At 33.8% G+C, this 25,834-nt stretch overlaps 1 protein-coding gene across 1 annotated transcript; it reads left to right on the plus strand.

Annotated features, from left to right (window-relative positions):
- On the plus strand, window positions 1–25,578 carry LOC132721853 (uncharacterized). Its single transcript, XM_060706226.1, has 3 exons — window positions 1–72; window positions 3,022–3,594; window positions 23,348–25,578. Exons 2-3 carry the CDS (start codon window positions 3,243–3,245, stop codon window positions 24,025–24,027), a joined length of 1,032 nt encoding a protein of 343 aa, XP_060562209.1. The 5' UTR covers window positions 1–72; window positions 3,022–3,242; the 3' UTR covers window positions 24,028–25,578.
- The last annotated feature ends 256 nt before the right edge of the window (window positions 25,579–25,834 follow it).

Raw genomic sequence — 25,834 nt, forward strand, 5'->3', positions numbered from 1 at the left:
GAAAAAGGAAGTAAAATTTCTTAAGATTTCCGATTTAAAAAAAATTCAGACAAACAAAAACAGTAATGCAAGGTAAAGATTTCCGTTTAAATTTCAAAGAAGTAACATAATTTCATAGAACTTAAATTTAGTTTTTGAATGTAGCAGGGTTTTATTTATAGAGCACAGTAACTTTCTTTTATAAGTTTTCTGTTCAATACAATATTATTTTAAAAATCACTATGACAAGCAAAGTTAGTTTCTTTTTTGACATATTCATTTTATTTTATTGAATATGAATTCATTCTTGTGAAAGTCAGTTGTCTTGAATGAATCAAGATTTTTCTCCATCAAACAGACTCCACTGAGGTTTTTTGACTAGACTGGAAAATTTCCCCCAGGTTTGGGTATCAATTGATGTAGGTTTGGACCAATAATTTGTGTGCAAATTTTCAGGTTATTTTTCACTTAATATTTCTAAGATTATTTTCAAATTCTTTGGACTTTAGAGCTAATGCAAGTTTCTTCAAGACAAAAAATCAAATATTCTCCAAAATCTGTTCTAAATATTTCAAATAATGGACTTGAAATGAAAATGAAGTGAAATGAAAAACAAGAGCACAGCTAGCTAGGCAGAGCATTATATGCCAGAAAGTGTGTTGTTGATTTTTTTAGTAAGGATGAAGCATTTTAAGACATAAAGATTTAATAAAGTATTACCTCCTTCAAATAGCAATCTTCCTATGAAGTTTAAATAGTGTGGGCCAAATGGAACTTAATTTATGCTTCAGAAAATGTTTTCAGTTTTAAGGTAACAGTGTCCTTGAACTTTGACCTTGTGACCCCTAAATCAATATAGGTGCTCTACCCAATATGGACAATCATCCTATGAAGTTTGAACACTGTGGGCCAAATGGAACTTAAGTTATGTTCTGAAACTGTTTTGAGTTTTAAAGTAATAGTGACCTTGACCTTTGACCTTGTAACCCCAAAATTGATAGGGGTCTTCTACCCAATATGGACAATCATCCTATGAATTTTTAACACTGTGGGCCAAATGGAACGTAATTAATGCTCCGGAAACTGTTTTGAGTTTTAAAGTAATAGTGACCTTGACCTTTGACCTTGTGACCCCAAAATCAATAGGGATTTTCTACCAAATATGGACAATCATCCTATAAAGTTTGAATATTGTGCGCAAAATGGAACTTAATTTATGCTCCGGAAACTGTTTTCAGTTTTAAAGTAATAGTGACCTTGAGCTTAGACCTTGTGACCCCAAAATCGATAGGGGTCTTCTACCCAATATGGACAATCATCCTATGAAGATTGAATATTGTGGGCTAAATGGAACTTAAGTTATGCTCTGGAAACCAAATTGCTAACGGACAGACAGACAGATGGACATACTCGCAACATGGTACTTATGTGACTTTTTCCTTTGATCTTTTTGGCCATTTTTAGTCACACAAGGCTTAAAAAAAGACACACAAGTTGGAATGGAAAAATGAAAGCAGAAAAACAACTAATTATGAAATTGATATGAAGGTAGAACAAGCTATGGCGGTCATTCTTCACCTAGGTGTTATGTATATCAGAAGTTTTTTTTAAATAAGACAAAAATGTCATATTTTTACCGACATTTAACACAATCAATAATAAAGCAATATAAAAAGTTTTTTACTATATATTTAACTTATGCATCAGATATTTATTTGAAAAATGAAAGGATTTGCAAGAAGCACATAAATAGCCATAAAGGCAAACATAAGACTGTTTCTGTATAAGCCATATTAAAGTATGATTTTCAAATATACTGTATCAATTATTTGTTTAAAAAGTATGAAAATGATAGTTTTGAGAAACATAAAATGGAGACATACACGAAAATGTAGTAAATAAACAAATATATAAGATAAAGAAACTTAAATTGAACTTGAACCAGTGTCATAAAAAAAAACATAAATAAAAGGGGACTTACTCTATCTTTATCTAAGATATGACTGACTGGCTTCTTTCCCTTGTATTATTACACAACATGAAATTAGTATGCAACTTGCATCATAGAAATGCATACCTACACGGGTTATTATGAAAATCTTATTCTAACAACTGTTTTTCACTCCCATGACATTGATCTTATAGGATGGTGGGTGTTTACAACTACTAAGAATTTCAGTTATTAAATAGAAATGATAAATCAAACTTTTGTGTGTGTTCCTCACAAAAATTGAACCACAAGTGATACCCACTGACTTGCAGAGCTTACATGATCTTCATATGACAAAAAAGAGGCAAAGTATGAAAACATCAGAACCATATTATGAAAAAAAACAATGATATGCTGGGTGGGGACCACAAAAAAACAGGAAAACCGCCAAACCCGGACAGCCCCGAAAATGCTTAATTTAGTATTTTCTTTATTCAGTGGTTGTCAGTCACTTTTTTATCAACGATAAATGCATGTTTCTTCTAAAATAAAGTAAAAGAATTTATTTCAACATCCGTAAATGGTAATATTTTAATGTCTTTTTCAAGAATGTCGACATTGAAATTTGGGGGTCATGAAAGCAATGCCTCGTATACCAACTATAATCATTTGTAGAGTAAACAATAGGATATCCAAAACTTCAGCATTTGTTGCTGAATTATTGTATATCATCATGTTAAAAATCAAAAATCAAAATACCCAAGCTTTTATCTGGATAAATCAGGTCATGTTCATATCTGTCAAGACAGATTGTACTGTAGTGTAAACAATTAAGGTAATTTTGATACCCGCTATCAGACAGGCCTCAGTTATAAGTGTCAACTAGTTTGTAAGTTAGGAAAAGAACCTAGCTGAACTTTGTCAAATTTTTTGGTCTCTTGAGGTTTAAAATTATGAAATCTGTACGGAAAAATGTGCAAAAAGTGTCTGGTTGATGGTCCCCGACCAGTATATGCATGTAAGTGATACTTGTGTATATGTATAACTTATAAGTTATCTTGAATATAGTTTTGATTAACAACTCGCAATATATATATTTTTTTTATTTCCAGGGTATTTACAAATGGAAACTGTACATAAAGACTTTTCTGCTTTGATGTTACTGTGAATATAAAGCAAAAAAAGTCAACTTTAAATTTTTCAAACAGACTACAAAACTTATTGCAAAGATATTAAAGTCTTTACAGGAAACAAGTCACGTCTTTTTTGTACTAGGCATACGTATTATTATATAACATTTGATAAAAACTTGTTCATCTTATCTCTGTCTGAGATGGGACTAATACTATGCGGGAACTCCAAGGGGCATGGAGACTTCACCAATCTTTCACTTGACAATCGAGATGAATTTACCTCCAAAAAACCTGGTTTTTGTGTTGTGCTTTTAAAAGCAAACAGATGTGACATTGATAGATTGGATGGAGTCTCTAAAATACATCCAGGAAATTCAAATAAATTCAAGAAAGCTCACGACAACACACTATCAGAGCAAATGGTTGGTGACATGGCAGTGAAAATGAAGTCAGTTGGGGCAATCATATCAAGCAGCTCTGTACGAGGGACAGTATTTAGAGTCGGGAGCAAGTACGTGATGACAGCTCTGCATGTTGTGAAGAGTATTACCAGTAAGAAAACTTTTTCCTTCCTTTTCTGTTTTTGTTTTTGTTGGGAACCGCAATGAACAAATGTGACTGTTCATCTTTACCAGTGAAGGATTTTAGACTCTGGTTTCCAACTTTCCCCATAGAATTATTTCAGGAACAAGTGAACATGTCACTGTGACCTAAGTAGAACCACTGATATGGCTTTCTCCCATGAATGAGTCCAAAATCCCTTACAAGATTCAATTTAGCAACCTAAGCCATAGAGAGAATGGTTTTAGCTTGCAAAAATCAAAAAGCCACTTGACATACACATATAGTAAGTAAGTAGGTAAGTAGGTAAGTAACAACTTTATTTAATGAGGCAACACAGTTGGGCAAGCCCAGTCTTCCCTGTGGGCCTCAACAATATACAAAACAATTACATTAAAGTCTTGGTAACGCCAATATACATTACTTAACAAAACAAAATCTTTTTGATATCCACTAATGCTTGGGGGAGGAACTGTTACACCAAGGATGGAGTGCTTATGCAGTGTTTTTTTCCTCTACTTTGGGAATGGTGCCGGTAACAGACTGATTGGGAAAAATGCATTATTTTGACTCAAATTTTTATTTTTTTATTAAACAACTTTTCAGCTACAAATAACAGGACTGGGAATCAAAACTGCGTCGTATCCTACAAAATGTAAACAAACGCCGCTATCTTGGAACGAAAAATGTATGTTTTTCTTTATAACTCTTTTTGTTGGAAATGAGTGAAAACAAGATATATGTATTAACACGCTACACTATTTGCCGCTTCGTTTGGTATATGTTGCTTGCACAAATATCTTTTAAAAACAAAAGTTATAGCGAACTTGCAACTTGAAGCGGAGCAGAATTTTTATGAAATTGTGTGGATATGACGCAGTTCATATTGCTATATCTATCGTTTTTTCCTTCAAATCAATTATATACTCGTTTTCAGAGTTCACCATAAACTTCAAAACATAATTTTGCATCATTTACTAAACTTTCATTAAACATGGTTCATACCAAATTCTCAAATCAAAATTCAAGGACTTTTCAAGGACTTTTCAAGGTAAAATTGTCATTTTCAAGGCATTTTTTTCCCGATTGATCTTATTTAAAATTATACTTTTACAACCATATCTGTGATATACATTTTTATTGCAATTGATCTTATTTAAAATTATACTTTTACAACCATATCTGTGATATAAAACATGTAAATAAAACATGTGTATTTCAATTTAAGGTTCAAATGACTAGAATTGCAAAACAGTGACTATATTTAGAAAATCAGCACAGTCAGTAGAATATATGAACACCAAAACTGTAACATATAGGTGATTGAGTAAAATTCACACAACTCTATCTAGTTTTTCCTTTCTTTTTTGGATTTCTCTTCCAATTTCCTCAACTTCCAGTTTCTTTTCTTTGAAGCCCTTTCTTAGAATGTTTGATTCAGTCACAAATCAATGATTACTAGAAGTGGGTGGGGGTGGTATTGTCATGTCATGCACAGTTTCCGTTGTGGATTGGGATGGCACAATGTTATTATTTGAATCAGATCTACTGCAATTTTCAGTTTTGACATTTATAGTTCCTTCCTGTCTGACAAATGCAAGGCCACACTTCGTCAATGACGACTTGATGTCTAGATTTTTTAGGTGCTTTGCACCCCTCGCATGCGATGTTAATGCACTCTCTCACACCGTATTACCGGCGGCAGTGATGGCAGATCACTGCAGTGATGGCAGATATCTGAAAATTACCGATCGGTACAGGTAGGTTATAAATTTGGTTGGTTTAATTATATTACACAAATACGGCCCATATCATTGCTATAAAACTATTGTCCATTGAATGGAGATACTGTAAGGTATTTTTGGACTCGTTTTTTCCTGTTTTAAGACTATTTTGAGCAGGTTAAAAGTGAAAGCCTTGGAAAAAATCCGTGAAAATGTCTGTTTTCTGTTCAAAATATCTCAAGTTTTAAGTAAATGGCAGGATTTCCTGTTATCAATATAGACGTTCATCCATTGGGGTCACGCAAGCCAAATATCTACCCCGTGAGTCTTTTCTTGAAAGTTTTACAGACGCTCAATCTTGTCCGGTCGAAGAAAAAATGCTGCTGTTGTAGGCAGATACATATTATAAATGCTGCCGTCGATGGCAGAAATACCACGAAAGTGGCTAACATTCTGACAGAAAATCAAGTTCAATCTTTTATCAATTCCTCTTTTCTTTGCGTCCTTTTAGTCAGAATTGAGACGTTAAACTATCATTTCTAATATTTTCTCAAGATAGAAAAGTTATTAATGCGGTGTGTGCATCGAAAAAAGCTTTTTAGCAACATGCAGTTACAATACAAAAAGTGATGATTTAGTACGACAAAATTTCACTATAAATAGAGAAATGAACATGAAAAACTTCATTTTTCTATATTCATGCATGTGTGCTTGATCTGTTCATATGAATTGAAAGGTCAAAAAAGAGAAAAAGAATATAACAAATCAAAAAAATTCTAGTTTTTTTCCTATAAATACAGGATTTATTTTCATCTTGTGATATGAATCATCGAAAGGTTCATCTTTATAAGTTGTCATGGTTACAACTAAAATGATTGAAAAAATATATAGTTAAATGTGAGCACGTGATGTTAGAACTGTTGTTAATAGTTTAGCATAGTAAATGTAATTCAAAGGCAAACTACAACGCTATTACAAACATGAAAATTTAAAGAAATGAATCCACGTTGTCGTGTTTTTCAAGAACTTGATAATACGAGGGTTGTCCCAAAAGTCCGTGACAAATTTTATAGCCGGTTCATTTTTAACGCCAATAGAAAATAATTCAAACATATAACCGTTAAATTTATTATTTAACATTACAACAAATCATTTACAAAAAATTTACCCTAGTTACTTAGAAATTTTCAGTATTAACGACATTGGTCTGAGTTGCCGGCGCACGTCAAATAATTTACATTTTGTTATGAATAGGCTGAAATTTATTACGTATATTTCAAATATCTGATAATGTGTCTGCACAATGTCACGTTGACTACCTCTGCTGCTATGTTTAAATCATCTCTGAAAATTTTAGTTAAATAACTTAAAAAACGAAAAAGACACGAATAAATGAAAATATCTCATATAAAATAGGAAAGTTAAAATGGCGACGTTCGAAGAATTTGCGGCGCAGTGAACATGTCACTCAGGTTTTATGACTATTTCGAGATGACACATTTAACGATTTTCAACAAATATACCAAATATAACAGTTTAGCAACATATTCTGAGCATTTGTGTACAAAAGGCATGAACGGAACCAGAGTTTTGAGCTACAAAAAGCGAAAATAAGGTAAACACGGATAGGAAGACCGATCTTCGTCGCCTATTTCCTACAGCTAAAAACAGGAGTAACGAGACCGGAAGTTCGCGTATAGCAAAAGTTAATGTATGCCATCCAAACATTCAACAGACATTAACAACCACATGATTTAAGTCAGAAATTGACGATTTATGGGTACCATTATTGCGTTGAGAGCTATTGAGAGTATTTAGAAAGGCGCCTTATATAGATTTCACGCCGTTTTTGACGTTGGACGTGCGCCGCGATTCAGTTAGTTGCCATGTTGTTTATGGCATATTTCTGTTGTTTGTTGATATTTATCTATGGACATTTGTGAAAATGTTTAAATTATATGGATTTATAACATATTTAAATATCAAATTCGTACCTGTTTTATTTAGCTTTTAAACAATATTGTCACAGAATATTGGGACAACCCTCGTATAGGAAAATATTTGAACTGTCAATAATATTATCTTTCCATTTTACATTAACATACATTGTTTTATGATACACTGATGCCAGTTGCGAGGTTAATAGTCTCCCCTTTATTACATCAATTTAATAATTTATAATCTGCGCCGATTAAGTAAATTTCAGCCTTTATTTGTCATAAAGCGATGAACATTATTACCTCGAGAAAATAATGTCATATGCTAGCAAATGAATATCCACTTACAGAAGTTACTTGCTGTAATATGCAATTGGCTTTATGTCTTAAAAAGTGAGTGCGCTGCTAAACTTAAGATACATATAGTATTGTATGCATGTAACTGACAGACACAACAGATCAAGCACACATGCATGAATATAGAAAAATGAAGTTTTTCATGTTCATTTCTCTATTTATAGTGAAATTTTGTGGTACTAAATCATAACTTTTTGTATTGTAACTGCATGTTGCTAATAAGCTTTTTTTTCGATGAACATATCGCATTAATGAAAAAAATCAAAAAATCTACAAAACAGCAATTTTTCTTCAAAATTATATGTGAGGCCAATTATATTTTAACATGGAAAACGCGTTTTTGGGTAATTTCGTTTTTTTTCATCATTTTCTGTTAACCCATTACCAGATATATACGCCTTTCTACGCCTTTTTCACCCCCCCCCCCCTCCTTTTTTGCTTTCTCAAATGGTGAAGAAATGCCTTATTTAGGCCCCCAAACACTTGTTTTTGTTTGATAAATGTTGTATAAAACATTGACCACTTTTTCGGCGCGGCCCCCCCACCCCCATCCAGAAGATACATCAAGGGGTTTCCAGAAGGGGGATGTGCCCCCTTCTGTTTGGGGGGTTTGAAGGGGGGCTGAGTCCCCCTCATCGCCAAGAAAACTTTGGACTTGTGGGAGGCTAAAAATGGCCCCAGGTCGATCATAAGGTAACGTGTAACCAATGCTGAAAAGCCTTTGACTCTATCTCAATCCATTGAGAAGTGGCAGCACTTTGAAATCAATTTTGATGGAAAAAAATCAACGCAAAAATAGTGATTTTTGGCAATTTTGAGATGTCCCCTAGTTGCTATGGTAACAGGAAATTTCAGACTGAACATGTTGTTACAAAGGCAATGGTCCAGTCAACATTTGTGCCAAGTTTGATTAGTATTGAAGCAGTTTTTATAGTTTTATAGCAACTTGAACTTGTAACGGGAGACCTTTCAATGAAAACAGCCATTTTTCACAAGATGCTCATGGGGTAATGGGTTAATAACTTTTCTATCTTGAGAAAATATTAGAAATGATAGTTTAACGTCTCAATTCTGACTAAAAGGACGCAAAGAAAAAGAGGAATTTGATAAAAGATTGAACTTGATTTTCTGTCAGAATGTTAGCCACTTTCATGGTATTTTTGCCATCGACGGCAGCATTTATAATATGTATCTGCCTACAACGGCAGCATTTTTTCTTCGACCGGACAAGATTGAGCGTCTGTAAAACTTTCAAGAAAAGACTCACGGGGTAGATATTTGGCTTGCGTGACCCCAATGGATGAACGTCTATATTGATAACAGGAAATCCTGCCATTTACTTAAAACTTGAGATATTTTGAACAGAAAACAGACATTTTCACGGATTTTTCTAAGGCTTTCACTTTTAACCTGCTCAAAATAGTCTTAAAACAGGAAAAAACGAGTCCAAAATTACCTTACAGTATCTCCATTTAATGGACAATAGTTTTATAGCAATGAAATGGGCCGTATTTGTGTAATATAATTAAACCAACCAAATTTATAACCTACCTGTACCGATCAGTAATTTTCAGATATCTGCCATCACTGCAGTGATCTGCCATCACTACCGCCGGTAATACGGTGTGCTCTCCCATTTGCGACAAATCGATGGTTTTCATACACATGGTACATTGTGCTTTTGTGGGTCTTGTATAACTTGTTTTACCCAACTGTATTGTTGAAGCCATTTGAGCTGAAACATACATTTCTTAGTGTATTTTCCCATTTTTTACTTCGCAATGGAAGCTGACATTTTGTACACAATTTGCGATGACGTCATACACAAGTGCTTGTTAAAATCCATGCCAAAACCGTAACGCTGGCTAAACACTACTTAAACAGATCCAAATGGGCGCACTCGATCAGGCTGCCTTCGTTCACATGGCCGATTTGTAGCGGAAAATTTGCCTGACCTTTACAGCGACAGGTTTTATACCCTTTTGGATTTTCAAGGCATTTTACCGAAATTCAAGGGGGTTTACTGAAATTCAAGGACAATTTTAGTGTTTTTTCAAGGCAACCCTGAATTCAAGGACTTTTCAAGGTTGAAACCAAATTCAAGGACTTTTCAAGGCCAGTGCGAACCATGTTAAAAAGAGATGTTTATTTTGTAAGAAAATAATGATTTTTACGAAATGATACGACGCAGTTGAAAATAAAATATGATACGACGCAGTTGTATTTTCATTGCAGGCTGCATATTGGTTAAATTATTTAAATTATGTGCTAGGTATGCTTTTAACGTCCAACAACATTTATTGTTTACAACTTAAGTCAAAAGCAGATGTCACTCATTGGTTCCATAAAAATGGAAATGTTATACAATTCTATTAAGGCTGCATTTTTCGGTCGCATTTTAGTACCTATCATAAACATCTACAAATTCCGAAAAGATGTATCAAATGCAATATACATTGAAACACGTGATCGCACACCAATATAACAACGTGTTCCAGTGTTGCCTTAGCATGCTTGTTCCCGTGAGTTCGAAATGGGAGTGATTACTATTTTTGATACAAAATTCAATATTCCAGTGTAACCTCTCCTGGACCCTGTATTAATCAGGTCTTTTACGTGCCGATTTTATTGTATTCATTTTCTTAATAATCGGTGAGAACAGATGAGCTTTATTATTTGAAACTGAACATTAAATTCTTAAAATTATATTATAAATGGTTAAGCTATAATATATTTTTGTAAGTAGGTTATGAGTTCCGTTTAGTCATTTTATGTTCAGCGCCGCGGAATTTACCGCTGATTTTGTCGTATTGCATTTCTTCATCGCCGATGAGGAAAGGTCTACGGAATGTATTTTCTATATTTGCACTTCTCCATGAAAAAACTTTAAATTTTTAAAATCGAGTTACATATGATACAACTACAAATTATTTTGTAAAGAAGGTGTCCGTTCTGCAAAGGTATTTTATGCTGTGCACCGATAAATTTGATACAGATATAGGCAGACATAATCTTTCAACAGTATTGAAGAAGTTTTCATAACATTGAACAGAAAATTTAGGTCAGATTGTCGCATCAGATTTTCAACAGACTAGAGACATGGCATCTTAATATACATTCATACTAAAGTGTGATTTTTATTTGATAATGAATTGCCTGAAAACTTAAACAAAAGTTTTCAGAAATTGACTTCACAGAGGATTACCCCCTGTTTACACTGAAAATTTCTCTGCTAGTCATACCGAAATAAGAAATTTAAATATAATTAATTCAAATATTTATAATCTTAAAACTGCACGCCAAAAGTTAATAAGAAAGCTGCTTATTTGTACAGCTGACGTTAACAAATTTTGTTGAAAAAAAAATCTTACAGGTGTGTCCGACAGAGGCCGAGCTCTTTATGTTTACTGAATTCAAATCACTTGAACTGAATTGCGCCATGAATTCGAAAACCACCAGGGACTTTTTATTCTTTCGTGTGGAAAACCTTTCAAGCTAGTTTCAAAATGTCGATGGTCTCTGCAGGCTGCAACATTTTGCCTGAAAATAATGCACAAAGGTACACCTGAGGTCCTCGCTCCTGCGTAAAGCTAATGTGTAGAGTGAAAGTTTGGAAACAAACCACAAAAAGCAGTTTTATTACCCAAAACATGCAGAAACCACAGTTAAAACTTTAGAGCGTAGCTAGCCAAAATGAATTTCAAGTTAATAGATTTCTACATTTTTAGGGATAATATTGAAACATACAGGAAAAATATAAAAATTAATGTCAGATATTATGATCAATTAAGTAACATGTTCATGTTTAACTGAAAAGTAGCTCCCGCCAATGTAAACTTTCAAAATTAAATTTTTATAGCTCCCCGAGAAAAATTTCGGGGGAGCATATAGTCGCCGCCTTGTTCCATCCGTCCGTCCAGCTTTCCGTCCGTCCGTCCGTCCCCTTTGTTTCGTTTCTTTTGCTTCTTTTTCTCTGTCCGGGACATAACTTTTGAAAACAACAAGAGGTATCAACATGAAACTTTGTAGGTAGATAAGATCTCATGAGTAGGTGTGCAGTGCACAAGAACCGTAACTCTGCCTTGCCTATTTATTAATTATTCCCCTTTGTTTATTTTACACTTTGAACTTTGTCCGGGACATAAATCTAAAAGTATAAGAGGTATCAACATGAAAACTTTGTAGGTAGATAAGATCTCATTGAGTAGGTGTGCAGTGACAAGAACCGTAACTCTGCCTTGCCTAATTTTTTTGAAAATTAACCCTTTGTTTTTTTACAACTTTGAACTTTGTTAGGGAAATAACTTCTAAAACTATAATAGGTATCAACATGAAACTTTGTAGGTAGATAGATCTCATTGAGTAGGTGTGCAGTGAACAAGAACCCGTAACTCTGCCTTGCCTAAGTTTTGAATTATCCCCCTTTGTTTATTTTTTACTTTTGAACTTTGTCCGGGACATAACTCTAAAAGTAAAGAGGTATCAACATGAAACTTTGTCTGTAGATTAGATCTCATTGAGTAGGTGTGCAGTGCACAAAAAACCTAACTCTGCCTTGCCTAATTTTTGAATTATCCCCTTTGTTTATTTTACACTTTGAACTTTGTCTGGGACATAACTCTAAAACTGTAAGTGGTATCAACATGAAATTTTGGTAGGTAGAAAGATCTCATTGAGTAGGTGTACAGTGTACAAGAACCGTAACTCTGCCTTGCCTAATTTTTTTGAATTATCCCCCTTTTGTTTTTTTTACACTTTGAACTTTGTCCAGGAAACATAACTGTAAAACTATTAAGAGGTATTTCAACATGAAACTTTGTAGGTAGATAGATTCTCATTGAGTAGGTGTGCAGTGCACAAGAACCATAAATCTGCCTTGCCTAATTTTTTTTAAATATCACCCCCTTTGTTATTTTCACACTTTGAACTTTGTCCAGGACATAACTTTAAAACTATAACAGGTATCAACATGAAACTTTGTAGGTAGATAGATCTCATTAGTAGGTTTGCAGTGCACAAGAAACTGTAACACTGTCTTGCCTACTTTTGGAGTTATTGCCCTTTGTTCATTTTGACACTTTGAACTTTTGTCCGGGACATTACTCTAAAATTAAAAGAGATATTCTGAACATGAAACTTTGTAGATAGATAGGTCTCATTGGATGGAAGTGCAGTGCTTAAGAATCATTACTCTGCCTTGCCTTATTTTGAAGTAATTGCCCTTTTGTTTATTTTTTACTTTTTTGACTTTTGTCTGGGACATTAACTTTAAAACTATTATAGATACCAACATGAAACTTTGTAGGTAGCTAGATATAAATTGGATAGAACTGCAATGCTTAAAGAACCTAAAACAAAGCCTGGTCTAATTTTGGAGTTATTGCCCTTTGTTTATTTTTTACACTTTGAATTTTACCAGGGACATAACTCTGATATCATCAGGAAACTTTATAGATAGATAGATCTCATTGAAATAGAAGTGCAGTGCAAAAAAAACATAACTCCTCCTTGCCTAATTTTGGAGTTTTTGCCCTTTGTTCATTTTTTTTTATAATTTCCTGTGTCCAGAACCTTCTCGGGGAGCATCACCCGGTTCAACCGGTTCTTGTTTATTGGACAAGACACAATGTATTCTAAATAATCAAAAGTAACACAACATTGCTATACACCGCAAATGATCTGGGTTTTTTATCTAGCGCAAGTGATTATTCCATAAAATAGAAATATATTACCAAAATTATCCCTGTTGAAAAAAACTGCCAAAAATACAACTGCGTCGTATCATATTTTATTTTCAACTGCGTCGTATCATTTCGTAAAAATCATTTATTTTTTTTACAAAATAAACATCTCTTTTTAATGAAAGTTTAGTAAATGATGCAAAATTATATTTCGAAGTTATGGTGAACTCTGAAACGAAATATATATTTGATTTGAAGGAAAAAACGATAGATAAAGCAATATGAACTGCGTCGTATCCACACAATTTCATAAAAAATTCTGCTCAGCTTCGAGTTGCAAGTTCGCTATAAACATTTGTTTTACAAAAATAAGTTGTGCAAGCAACATATACCGAACAAAGTGGAAAAATATGTGTAGGTGTTAATACATATATCTGGTTTTCAGTCTTTCCAACAAAAAGAGTTTTATTCAACCGCATATCCTTTTGGGGCCTCACAACAGAGAGAGGAAGCTGGCTTATCAGCAACACTGGTCAGTTGCAGATTTATCATTAACACTGTGAAGTCTTATATAACGAGTCAGACATAAAAAGTTTTTAAAATATTAGTGTATATTTTAGATAATAGGACGATAGATATTCAGATTTATTTGGTAAGAAAAGTTTCTTTTAAAATGTTGTACTTCATTTTCAGGAAAATTATAATGCAATGAAAAACTTAACCGATATTCTCGGAAAATGGTTGACCTAATTTCAGGCGCCATTATTTATATCACATAGACAAAGGAATTGCAAAGTATGTTTGCGCTTTCCTTAACGGAACATTTTATGCGCGGCCTTAGTGCTACATTGCCGTACGGCAGAACGAAAAAAAATTTAGTACGAAACATACATATCGTTGCACCGATGAATTACATCGAGTTTGCATACGTCAGAAAATTTAGCATAACGCACATGTATACCACATGAAACAGAAACTTATTTCTGTAACTTTTTCATTCATGTACTCTTGAAGTTGAATGCTCGGTCATTGTGAGCAAAGTCTTTTATTGCATTCGTACTCCAAGTTCGATAGTACAGAGCAGACTGGTTTACGATACAAGCACTATTGCGTTAAAACGGAATGTTTTCAAATTTACGAAAAGTTACATAATTACGAAAAAGTTACATAATCGGTATTTTCACCGATTCTTTTAAAAAATAATTTGAGAATACGTAGAATCTATATCTCCATCGATCTGTTGGCAGGTATTTTAATGGACCGATCTAATTTATGGCAAAAAATTGTAACTGAAAATAGATTATGTTCAATTTCCAGATAGCCATACAGACATGGTACCAGATTAGTTTCAGAAAAAATTCGGCTCGTGGGCGGAAATGAACGTAAATTGCGGAGGAAAAGAAAAGGGGCCCAAAGCAGGGAAATGAAAAAATGGTTTCGACTTTGTAGAAAAAGGGAAAACAAATTTACAAAACTTTCATGAAAAACCCCTATGGGCAAGAATTATCTGCCCAACCCCAAGAAAAATAAACAGTGTTTGTAAACAGCGTAGAAAAATTAAAAAAGTCCGACATGGGAGACTAATAAAAGGTCAAAAAAATGAAAATGGAAAAAACCAGGGGAACAAAGTTTTTTTTTGGGGGCCACATCCAGAAATTTAAATATACCCACTGAAAAATGAATGAAGAATCTGATTTTCTTCAAACTTTACTCAAATTCAAAAAGGCCGCGGAAGAACAAGCTACAAAGAGGCAAACAAGAGAAATAAAATCCATCCAAAACTTCCCATCCGTTTTCAGAATGAAGGGATAATCTGAAATAAAAAAAATGTAGACAATTTCCCCTTGGGTCATCAACCGAAACAAAAGACACCTAAAAGATTTCCGAATTAAACTTAAGAATTAGAAGGAACTATTTTGGAAGAAAAAGGAAGTTCGGGTGGGCCCCAGTCTTCGGAAAAGGTTTAAGCAAAATTGTAAAACAAATCACTGCGAGCAGAATTGATGATAAAAGAGGTTGAAAGACCTCAAGGAAAAACATCGAAAGACCAAAGTCCAATACAAGATCAACTGCAGACCCCTGGGATAGAGCCTTTTATATGGAGGGACCTCCCAACTTTGACCAAAAGGGCAATTGATGGCAAAAATGGAAAAGTAGGCAGTGAGTGATATGTAAGCCTGCCCGGTTTTCCAAATGATCAGAGGCAACTGGACGTTATCCCAAGAACTGACAAACTATGACAGGAAAAACAAGGTAAAGACCCTTGGTCGGGGACAGCTTCAAGATGTTGGTTTATAACTATAATCTTCGACCAACCAAAGCCAGAAAAGACAAACTATTGAAGGCATATCCAACCAGCATATAAAGCCATGTGTGCAAAGTCAAAGACATCTGCAACTCTTTATTTGGCGACACACTGGAAGGAGGACCTGAAAGTTGTAGTGAAAAAGCACCACATATCCACGTCTTACAGCGCTAAGAAGAGTTCTTTTTTTAGGCAGACGACAAGTCCCCCTCAACACAATCGAAATCATCAAAGGACCTATTACAAAAAAACCTCAAGTATGCACAACCGAAATCCCAACATAACCAAGACCATATGGGCAGGCCTTCCAACAAAAAGAAAGCACAACAGACAACGAGACATCAAAAAAATAAATGTAAATAACAACATATCAAATCTGAGACAAATACCACTGACAATTTTGTTGCAGGAAAAACAAGAAAATTATTATTTTAAAAAAACTGGAAATCACTCACAAATGCATAAGTGGATACTTCAAACTATAACAGGTTATCACGTAGAATTTGGCCGACAACACCCTTTCAACATACAATTCCAAAAGCATTATCCATTTAATGTGTCGGAGCAAAATTTTAATTGAGTGTGAATTAAACAGATTTCTTAATTGGCAACATAACTGAAAAAGTAGATAATATAACACAAAAGAGATGAATTTATTTTCAAACATTTTTTATTTAGACGAAAAAAGATGGGTAAAATTAGAATTATTCTTAATCTTAAACAAATTTTAACGATAGCTTTATGGAAAAATATTCACTTTAAAATGGAAAACATTACAACATGCAATCAATTCCAATGCGAAAAGATTGTTTTTTCGCATCTGTAGATCTTTCTGAAGCATTTTACTCCATCCTATTCGAATGCAAGACAGAAAAATACTTCAGGGTTTATTCATAATGGTCAAAAATACCCAATTTACCGCTTTAGTTATGGTTTAACCCACATCCCAAGGGGTTTTTACTAAGTCCATGAAACCTGTATTTGCTTCTCTCAGAGGGAAAGGTCATATTAGTTCAGCGTACATAGGATGATTCTTGTCTACAAGCATCTACGTTTGCTGAATGCCAGAAAAATGTCTCAGACACAGTTAAACTCATGGATTCATTAGGTGACTGACAGTTCATCCAATAAAATCAGTTTGATACCATGTAAACAAATAACATTTTTAGGGAATTTATATTGTGTTCTGAAACAATGTCTGTAAGGTTAACCCCAGAAAGGCAAGAAGAGTTGATAAGTCTTTCGGTTCTGTTCTTTCAAAAAGGTTTTTAACAATCCGCCTTTTTGCTAAACTTATAGGAAAAAATGGTAGCGGCTGAACCAGGTGTTGAAACTGCCCCTTTATTCTATAAGCCTCTAGAAAAAGGTCATAGACAAATGTATTAAAAGGGCCAAAGGGAATTTTAATAACTTCATGAAACTTCCAGAAAACAGTCAAACCAACAATAAATTGTGGATAAGAAATTTACGAACAAGCAAAAAGCTTGTGTCTCATGGACAGCCTAAATTTGTAATTTATTCTGATGCCTCGAAAAAAGGATATGGGGCTATAAATAAAACCACAAATGCTACAACAAATGGTCAGTGGTCTTTGGCAGCAGAACAAAACTTGCATATAAATATTTTAGAATTGAAAGCATGTCAGTTAGCGCTAACTTCATTATGTAAAGACACTACTCAGTCATATCAGAATTTACATGGACAATAGCACAAGCTGTGCTTATGTTAATAAATTTGGCGGTAAAACTGATGAATTAAATAATCTGGCCCGAGAAATTTGGATGTGGTGCATAGATAAAAATATATTTTTAAGTGCAGCACATGTAGCAGGAACTGAAAACAATGAAGCAGATAGGCTGTCAAGGAAGTTCAATGATGACTTGGAATGGACACTGAAAACACACATTTTTGACAAAGTTAAAGAACAGTATCCAAATATGTCAGTAGATCTGTTTGCTTCTAGACTTAATCATAAGTTAGAAAAATATGTTTCTTATTTACCTGAAACAAACAGTATTGCAACAGATGCATTTACATTAAATTGGATTGATGGTTTTATTACATATTCTCTCCTTTCAGTCTAATACCAAAAATACTAAAGAAAATAGCAGAAGACGAAACCGAGGCAATTATGATATGCCCCATTTGGCCAACACAAGTTTGGTGGCCATCCCTGACAAGACTGATCAGCGGAAATTGTTTACCTTCTGCCACAACCTCAAAACATTCTTCACCTACCACACAAAAACCAAACAAGCTTCATCCCGCTCAAAAAGAATGAGACTAGGTCTTTTCAGGTTATCAGGCAATCCCTCAAAAAACAGGGAGTACCTACAGATGCAATCAATATCATTTTACACTCATGGCGAAGATTCAACCAAGAAACAATACAACACATATATTAAAAAATGGTTTGCTTTTTTGTGGGGGACGTATCAATCCCGTTCGGCCTCTGTAAATTCCGTTCTAGAATTCTTTTTGACATTACATAAAACAAGGTTTAAAATACTCTGCATTTCAAACTGCAAGAGCTGCTATTAATAATTTGACAAAAATATGCAGCAATTTAGATTTCAGCGATAACAACTTAATAAAACGATTCATGACCGGCATTTTTGCAGAACGACCTAGTCTGCCAAAATACACCACAATATGGGATGTAGACATTGTCTTCAAATACATTGAAAGTTTACAGAACACAACTCTTCTCCAATTATCATGTAAACTATCGGTCATTTATTTACTTTTAACAGCACAAAGATGTCAAACCTTACACCTGTTAGAGCTAAATGACATTGAATTTCAAGGTGACAGTGTCATTATTCAGTCAAACCATATTTTGAAACAAACAAAACCTGGCAATCACCTACAGAATATTGTGCTTCAAAAATATGAAGCCATTCCTTCCATTTGCATTGTAAACACTTTAGAAGAATACATCCGCAGGACAAAACCTTTAAAGACAAAATGAAACAAAATTATTGATCAGCACTCAAAAAACCACACAAAGCAGTATCACATCAAACAATTTCACGCTGGGTAAAACACATTTTAATAAAGGGCAGGAATTAATAATAAATATGGGCCACATAGTACCAGAGCGGCTTCAACATCAGCGGCTAGACTACGTGGGGTGCCTCTAACAACAATCGCTAAAACAGCTGGATGGAAGGGGGCAGAAACATTTGCCAAGTTTTACAATAAAACCATTCAGGAAAAAACAGTACAAGAGGCAATACAAACAAGTAAAAAATGATTGTGTTAAAATATATCTTACTGAGCAAAGAACTTTGACAATCTGAATCAAGACTTAGTTATTCTAATATGTTTTATAACAACACAATTTTCTTTGCTTTACATAGAACAGTAATAATTAAATGTTTAGTTAGATTAGAAAATATGAATTGTTAGAACTTACTTAGATGTTAGATTAAAAACAATAACAACAACATATATAGTTCTTTTTAATTTTACCTTTCATTGATAGGAAAAATTGAATAAATTTTAAATGCACTAAAGAATCAACTCTAAAATCTCTGTGTGAGGCCCCAAAAGGGATATGCGGTTGATAAAATGGAAAGATTAAACGAGACTTACCTTAGGAAGTTGAAGTTTGATCGATATTTTATCAACCGCAATCACTTTTGGGATCACACACCCACCCAATTGCCCACCCTGTTAAATATGTTTGATTCTTTATGCATTATCATCACTAGATCATGTTTAAAAACTTGACATGATCTGATGATGGCTCTAAAGACTGACCAGTGTTGCTGATAAGCCAGCTTCCTCTCTCTGTGTGATCCCAAAAGTGATTGCGGTTGATAAAATATCGATCAAACTTCAACTTCCTAAGGTAAGTCTCGTTTAATCTTTCCATTATAAACAAAAACACACATTTTTCGTTCCAAGATGGCGGCGTTTGTTTACATTTTGTAGGATACGACGCAGTTTTGATTCCCAGCCCTGAATAACATTAGTCATAATGAATAAAAACAGCTAACAGCCTCCACAGTGTACAGGTTGAACTATTGAGGGGTTATTTATATAAACATGTTTGATTTTAAATGATTTAAGAGAAATCACATGGCCTTGTGGGAATTTTGAACAGTCATTTTGAGAATTTTTACATTAGAAATTGGGAATTTTCATGTCTTATTTCAATTGGGAACAGTACCTTTTTCGGGTGGTAGTAGTTATATAAAGAAAAAAAAACCCTGTTATGATAACTTGTTTGGAGTTCTTATGATAACTGTCATGGAGTTCTATGAAAACCTTTTTATATACTTGGAGAACTCACATGAAAAATGGTAATTTTTACCTTAAAATGGGGAGTTTAAGGTGCTTAATTAAACTATGATAATTAAGCTTGCACTACATAATAAATTATTGTTTTATGTTTCAGAAAAACAGTAGTTCATTTTTCATTGCCCTTTTTAAAAAATCTGGTAGTTTTGAGTAAAATTTCCAAATTACTTGCTCATTCGTACATATTGACCTTTTCATTTGTGATCTTCTTCCTTGCTATACTTAATTACCTAATTATAATGGAGAGTTGCAAACATAAAGCCCAGGCTAATAAATTTATACCCGATTTTTCAAATGTCACGAAGTTCTTGTGATAACTCAAAATATGTCCTGGAGTTCTTATGATAATTTTTGTTACTGCCAGTGTGTTACTTGTGCTTAATTATGGAACATACGTTTAAGCCTATTTTGTTATTTAACAAGTGTTCAGAATTTAGAAGCTCCTTAATTCAGAGGTTTCGATTATATAGAAAACAGAAGGGGAAATTTTGGGACCCTGAAAAATGTTTGGATTTCAGAAGTTTCCCTGATTTTAGAAGTTCCAGAATTCAGAAGTTACACTGTACTGAAATTTTCAGTATGCCCCCGCACCCCCCCCCCCCCCCCCCCCCCGGTGCTGGCTCTTGTTTTAATATGTTTTGCACTTATTTTGGTAAAGACTTATAATACTCATTTTTAACAAGAGCCATGGCCATCCCCCGCCTAATGGGTTTGCTCATTGGAAGAATGTATATGTAGTAGAGCAGAATAATTCAATTTTAAGAGGTCTTTTGGTAATGAAAACTTAAATGGCTGAAGTGATTACAGATTTGAAACCTATGTGAATACTGATGGCTGAAAATAACAAAGGGCAATAACTGAAAAATAATGCAGGGTAGGTTATCACTCTTGTGTGCTGCACCCCTCCTCAGTAAAATCTATCCACCTATGAAGTTGCAAGTTGATATCTCAAATACTTTATAAAATAAGCTCCGAACAAAATAGTATGAAAAAGAACAAAGGGCAATAACTCAAAACAAGAGCCCGGTTTGAGACGGGTGATGCTCCCCAAATAGGTTTTGGACACAGGAAAGTACACCTCTTGTAGTTTCAGAGTTATGTCCCTGGAAAAAGTCCAAAGTGCGATAATTCCAAAATAAGACAAGGCAGAGTCTTTGCACTGCACTTCTAATCAATGGGATCTATCACTGGGATCTATCAACCTACAACGTTTCTTGTTGATATCTCTTATGGTTTCCGAGTTATGTTCACGACAACTTCAAAAAGTAAAAATAAACAAAGGGCAATTACTCCAGAATTAGGCAAGGCAGAGTTATGATTCTTGTGCACTGCACATTTACCCATTGAGATATATCTACCTACAAAGTTTCATGTTGATATCTCTTATAGTTTTACAGCTATGTCCAGTACAAGATTTTTCTAAAAGGGGAGATAATTCATAAATTTATGAGGCTTAACAGAGTTATGGTTCTTTTGCACTGCACTTCTACTCAATGAGATCTATCTACCTACAATGTTGCATCTTGATATCTTCTATAGTTTTAGAGTTCCGGACAAAGTTCAGTGTTGAAATTAACAAAGGGCAATAACTCCAAAATTAGGACAAAAAGAGTTATTTTTCTTATGCACTGCACATCTACCCATTGAGATCTATTCACCTACTAAGTTTCATGTTGATATCTCTTATAATTTTTGAGTTATGCCCCGGACAAGATTTTTCTATAAGGGGAGATAATTCAAAAACCGAGCAAAATAGAGTTATGGTTCTTTGACACTGCACTTCCCCTCAATGCCCTCTACTACTGTATGAAGTTTAAACAAATTATCTCCAAGGGTTTTCAAGTTATGCTCCGGACCAGATAACGGACTGACAGACGGACGGACGAACGGACAAGGCGCCGACTTTATGCTCCCCCGAAATTTTTCGGGGAGCATAAAAATTATATAGGGAAGAGTTATCATTCTTGCGCACAGCATTCCTCCTCTATAAGATCTATCCATCTATGACATTTCATGTTGACATCTCAAACACTTTTGAGTTATGCTCCACTCGGGTGAAAAATTATGTATGAAAAATAACAAAGGGCAATAACTCAAAAATTATGAAAGGTAGAGTTATCATTCTTGTGCACTGCACACCTCCTGAGTGAGATCTATGCACCTATGAAGTTTCATGTTGATATCTCAAAGGCTTTTTAAGTGATGCTCTGGACAAAAATTCATTTTGAAAAATAACAAAGGGCAATAACTCAAAAGTTATGCAGGGTAGAGTTATCATTCTTGTGCACTGCACTTTTACTTAATGAGGTCTATCCACCTATGAAGTTTCAAGTTGATACCTGAAAAACTTTTGAGATAAGCTCCGGACAAAATAGTATGAAAAAGAACAAAGGGCAATAACTCAAAAATTGTATAGGGAAGAGTTTTCATTCTTGTACACAGCATTCCTCCTCAATAAGATCTATCCACTTATGACATTTCATGTTGATATCTCAAACACTTTTGAGTTATGCTCCATTCTGGTGAAAAATTAAGTATGAAAAATAACAAAGGGCAATAACTCAAAAATTATGAAAGGTAGAGTTATCATTCTTAAGCACTGCACACCTCCTGAGTGAGATATATGCACCTATGAAGTTTCATGTTGATATCTCAAAGGCTTTTTGAGTTATGCTCTGGACAAAAATTAATTTTGAAAAATAACAAAGGGCAATAACTCAAAAAATATGCAGGGTAAAGTTATCATTCTTGTGCACTGCACTCCTCCTCAATGAGGTCTATCCACCTATGAAGTTTCAAGTTGATACCTCAAATACTTTTTGAGATATGCTCCGGACAAAAATGTCGGACGGAAGGAGGAATGGAGACTATTTCTATATCCCCCGCCCCCTTTTCAGCGGGGGATAAAAACATGGTTTAGGAATCAATATTTAAAAATCATTTGGATTAAAATTAGTAAATTTCAGTTCAATGCGGTAAAACACAATACATACAGAGACAAAAAAGTTGCTTCATATTCGTGTAGACAATTATGCAAGTCCTCAGCCATTTCCATCAAAATTTACTGCAAAATTAAAGAAAGTGTAGGTCTAAAAATATAACAACAATAGGGATCAAACCACAGACCGCTCACATATCAGACAATTGCTTAACCGATTGTGCTTTTACTGATGTAACAATGACCTTAACATTAAGCTGGGTGTGATGTATGTTTCTAGGTTTAATGAGGGTCCGTCTGACCAAGCTGGTGTGACTCTCAATATGTAAGTCATATACTCCATTAATCCTTGTAAATTACAAAAACAAAGCCGAAGTGGGATCGAATATTTAAATGTGAGCTATACTGTATTTATAACTGACAGGTAAATAAAATCAGACTATAAGGAGGTTTATGTGTATTCTTTAAAAGACTGAGTAACTTTTTTCTTTCAGATCCTAGACAACTGTCCAGTATTGCTGAAAATGACTGGTCCAAGCTTGATGATCCAACTGTGTATATCACTTTTGCTCAATCAGTGATGGACTTCCGAAGCCCAAAATTTCACATTAAACCAGATGTGATTTACATGAACAAACAGCTAGACATTGCAGTACTTGAGCTTAAATCTTTAGAAGGTTTACCACCAAGCCTCAAATTGAGTAAAGATATGGGCCAAATGAATTGTGTGAACATAATTGGACTTGGACATCCGACTGATCCCAGGAAAAAACTAGATGCCAACTGTGAAGTTCTGAACAACAACCAAATAAGAAAAGACATTGACAACTATTTCAATGCAAATCCAAGTGTCTTGCAACTAAATGGACATGAACCTGGTGGCATAAAAGGTGAATACATTGAATTACATAACACTGATATGTTTCCTTGCCACACATTTTTTGAACATGGTTCATCAGGAGCACCTGCTGTAGAAGAGAATGAGGTGGTAGGAATATTAGTAAAAGGAATACCAGCCGCTTACTACAACCTGAGAGCTACTCCTTATTTTACAGCCAGTGGTATTGACAAGTTACCTAAAAACTTGATGTTTGAGCTTTGTATCAAAACCGAAAGTATCTTCAATGATATGCGCTACGTAGTACCAATGCTAGCTGATCATTTATTTGACTAAAATGGGAAAATATTTTGATATATCATATTGTGAAATGAAAGACCAGATGAATGTGATAAGGTACTTTCAATAACTACATGTATAACAAGTATAGAATAAAAGTCATTAAAGGAATGGATTTGAGAGTGTTTTATTGAGAGCTTAGAGCTTCCAACACACTCAAACTAAACTAAAATAGTATAAAATAAAGTCATCTCTGTGTTTAAAGTGCAAATAATTCTTTTTAATGTTAGTGACATGCCTTTAGTGTTAGCGCGCCATGAAGCCATGTTTGTATGACAGAAATCATGAAATGACATCACGTTAAATATATGCACGGCCTTGCAATGGTGCTTTTACAGTCACAAAAGCAGCACAGGTTTGTGATATGATTACAAGGAACTCCGGATATATGTGATAACTGTCACAGAGTTTGTCGGATGGCAGAGAGGTCAATTCATGAAATTTTCCCAAATATGTTTTGTCAGAAATCGTGCAACATCTTCACATCTGCCTCCAAGGGCATATTTGACCCCATTTTTTTATGAAAATGAAATAATTAAAAGTAGCAAAGTTATAAATAGAGCTCTAATAATAATATTTTTATGTATGAATGTGAGTGTGTATGTAATCTATTACAATGTTTTTATAATAAATGATTTATTTTCAGATTTAAATTGTAATTTTTTGAAATCATATTGTTTATTATCTTACTGTTTAGGTGTAAAAAGCCATAAGGCGTATTTTAAGTAAACTTATCTATTAGTTCTTAAATATCACATGTCAGTCTTTTTGACACTTAAGAAGATTATTTCACTTTTAGAAATCTTCACTGATTCTTATCAACACTTTGGTTTAGGTGCTATTTATTCAGCAATTAATGCTACATGTATAAGAAAAATTTATAATGTAACATACAGGATATGTTTAATACCTTTTTTCATAAGATCATTTTTATCCAGATTAAGCATCATGTAATACTTTTCTATTTTTCATTGGTTAATATTTTTTTTTAATTATTTTTCATTAATCAATGTTTTTCAATTTTCATTGGTTAATCAATTAATTATTTAAATTAATAATACTTGAGAATATTATATAGAGAGAGACAAAAATAAGTTAAGACAGTATTTTTAGGGTTATTAAGACAAAATTGGAATTTTTAAGAATTGTTATAGGAACAGAATAGGAATCATTATGAAAAAGAACTATTAAGAATCTGAATAAATGTATAAGTGACTGTTAAAAAAATCCTGGAAGCATTTTGATAAGAAGCATTGTGGACTTAATATATTTTAATAAAAGGAACTATTAGAAACTTTGTATAAGAAACTTGAAAGGAATATTGAAATATTAAACATTGACATTTCTAATATTAAACATTGACATTTCTAATATTAAACATTGACATTTCTAATATTAAACATTGACATTTATTAAACATTGACATTTTTAATATTAAACATTGACATTTCTAATATTAAACATTGACATTTCTAATATTAAACATTGACATTTCTAATATTAAACATTGACATTTCTAAATGAATAAATTGAATTAGTAATTGGGAACATCTGTGTATATTTTCATTTCCTCAAAGTTATCTGCTATCACACTCTACATACCCGGGTGTAGATTTTCCGAGGTTTATGAAAAAAACCATGGAAACTGCTTCAAAAACCTTGGAAATAAACCAGTTTTACAAGGTTTTTTCTTAATTCTGAGGTTTTTTTTAAAACCTTGGAAAATTTATCAAAGGTTTTTGTATAAAAATCCTTGGAAATAAAGAAAACCTTGGAAACTATCTCGGAATTAAACACTCTGCCA

Source organism: Ruditapes philippinarum, unplaced genomic scaffold (assembly GCF_026571515.1).
Source record: "Ruditapes philippinarum isolate M1 unplaced genomic scaffold, ASM2657151v2 ctg2980_1_1_1_1, whole genome shotgun sequence".
Taxonomy (NCBI): Eukaryota; Metazoa; Mollusca; class Bivalvia; order Venerida; family Veneridae; genus Ruditapes; species Ruditapes philippinarum.

Excerpts from the sequence above, each read along its gene's own strand:
- LOC132721853 (XM_060706226.1), top strand. The coding sequence starts at position 3,243 with ATGGGACTAATACTATGCGGGAACTCCAAGGGGCATGGAGACTTCACC. Across the intron at positions 3,595-23,347 it reads TGTTGTGAAGAGTATTACCA|ATCCTAGACAACTGTCCAGT; the intron begins GTAAGAAAACTT and ends TTTTTCTTTCAG.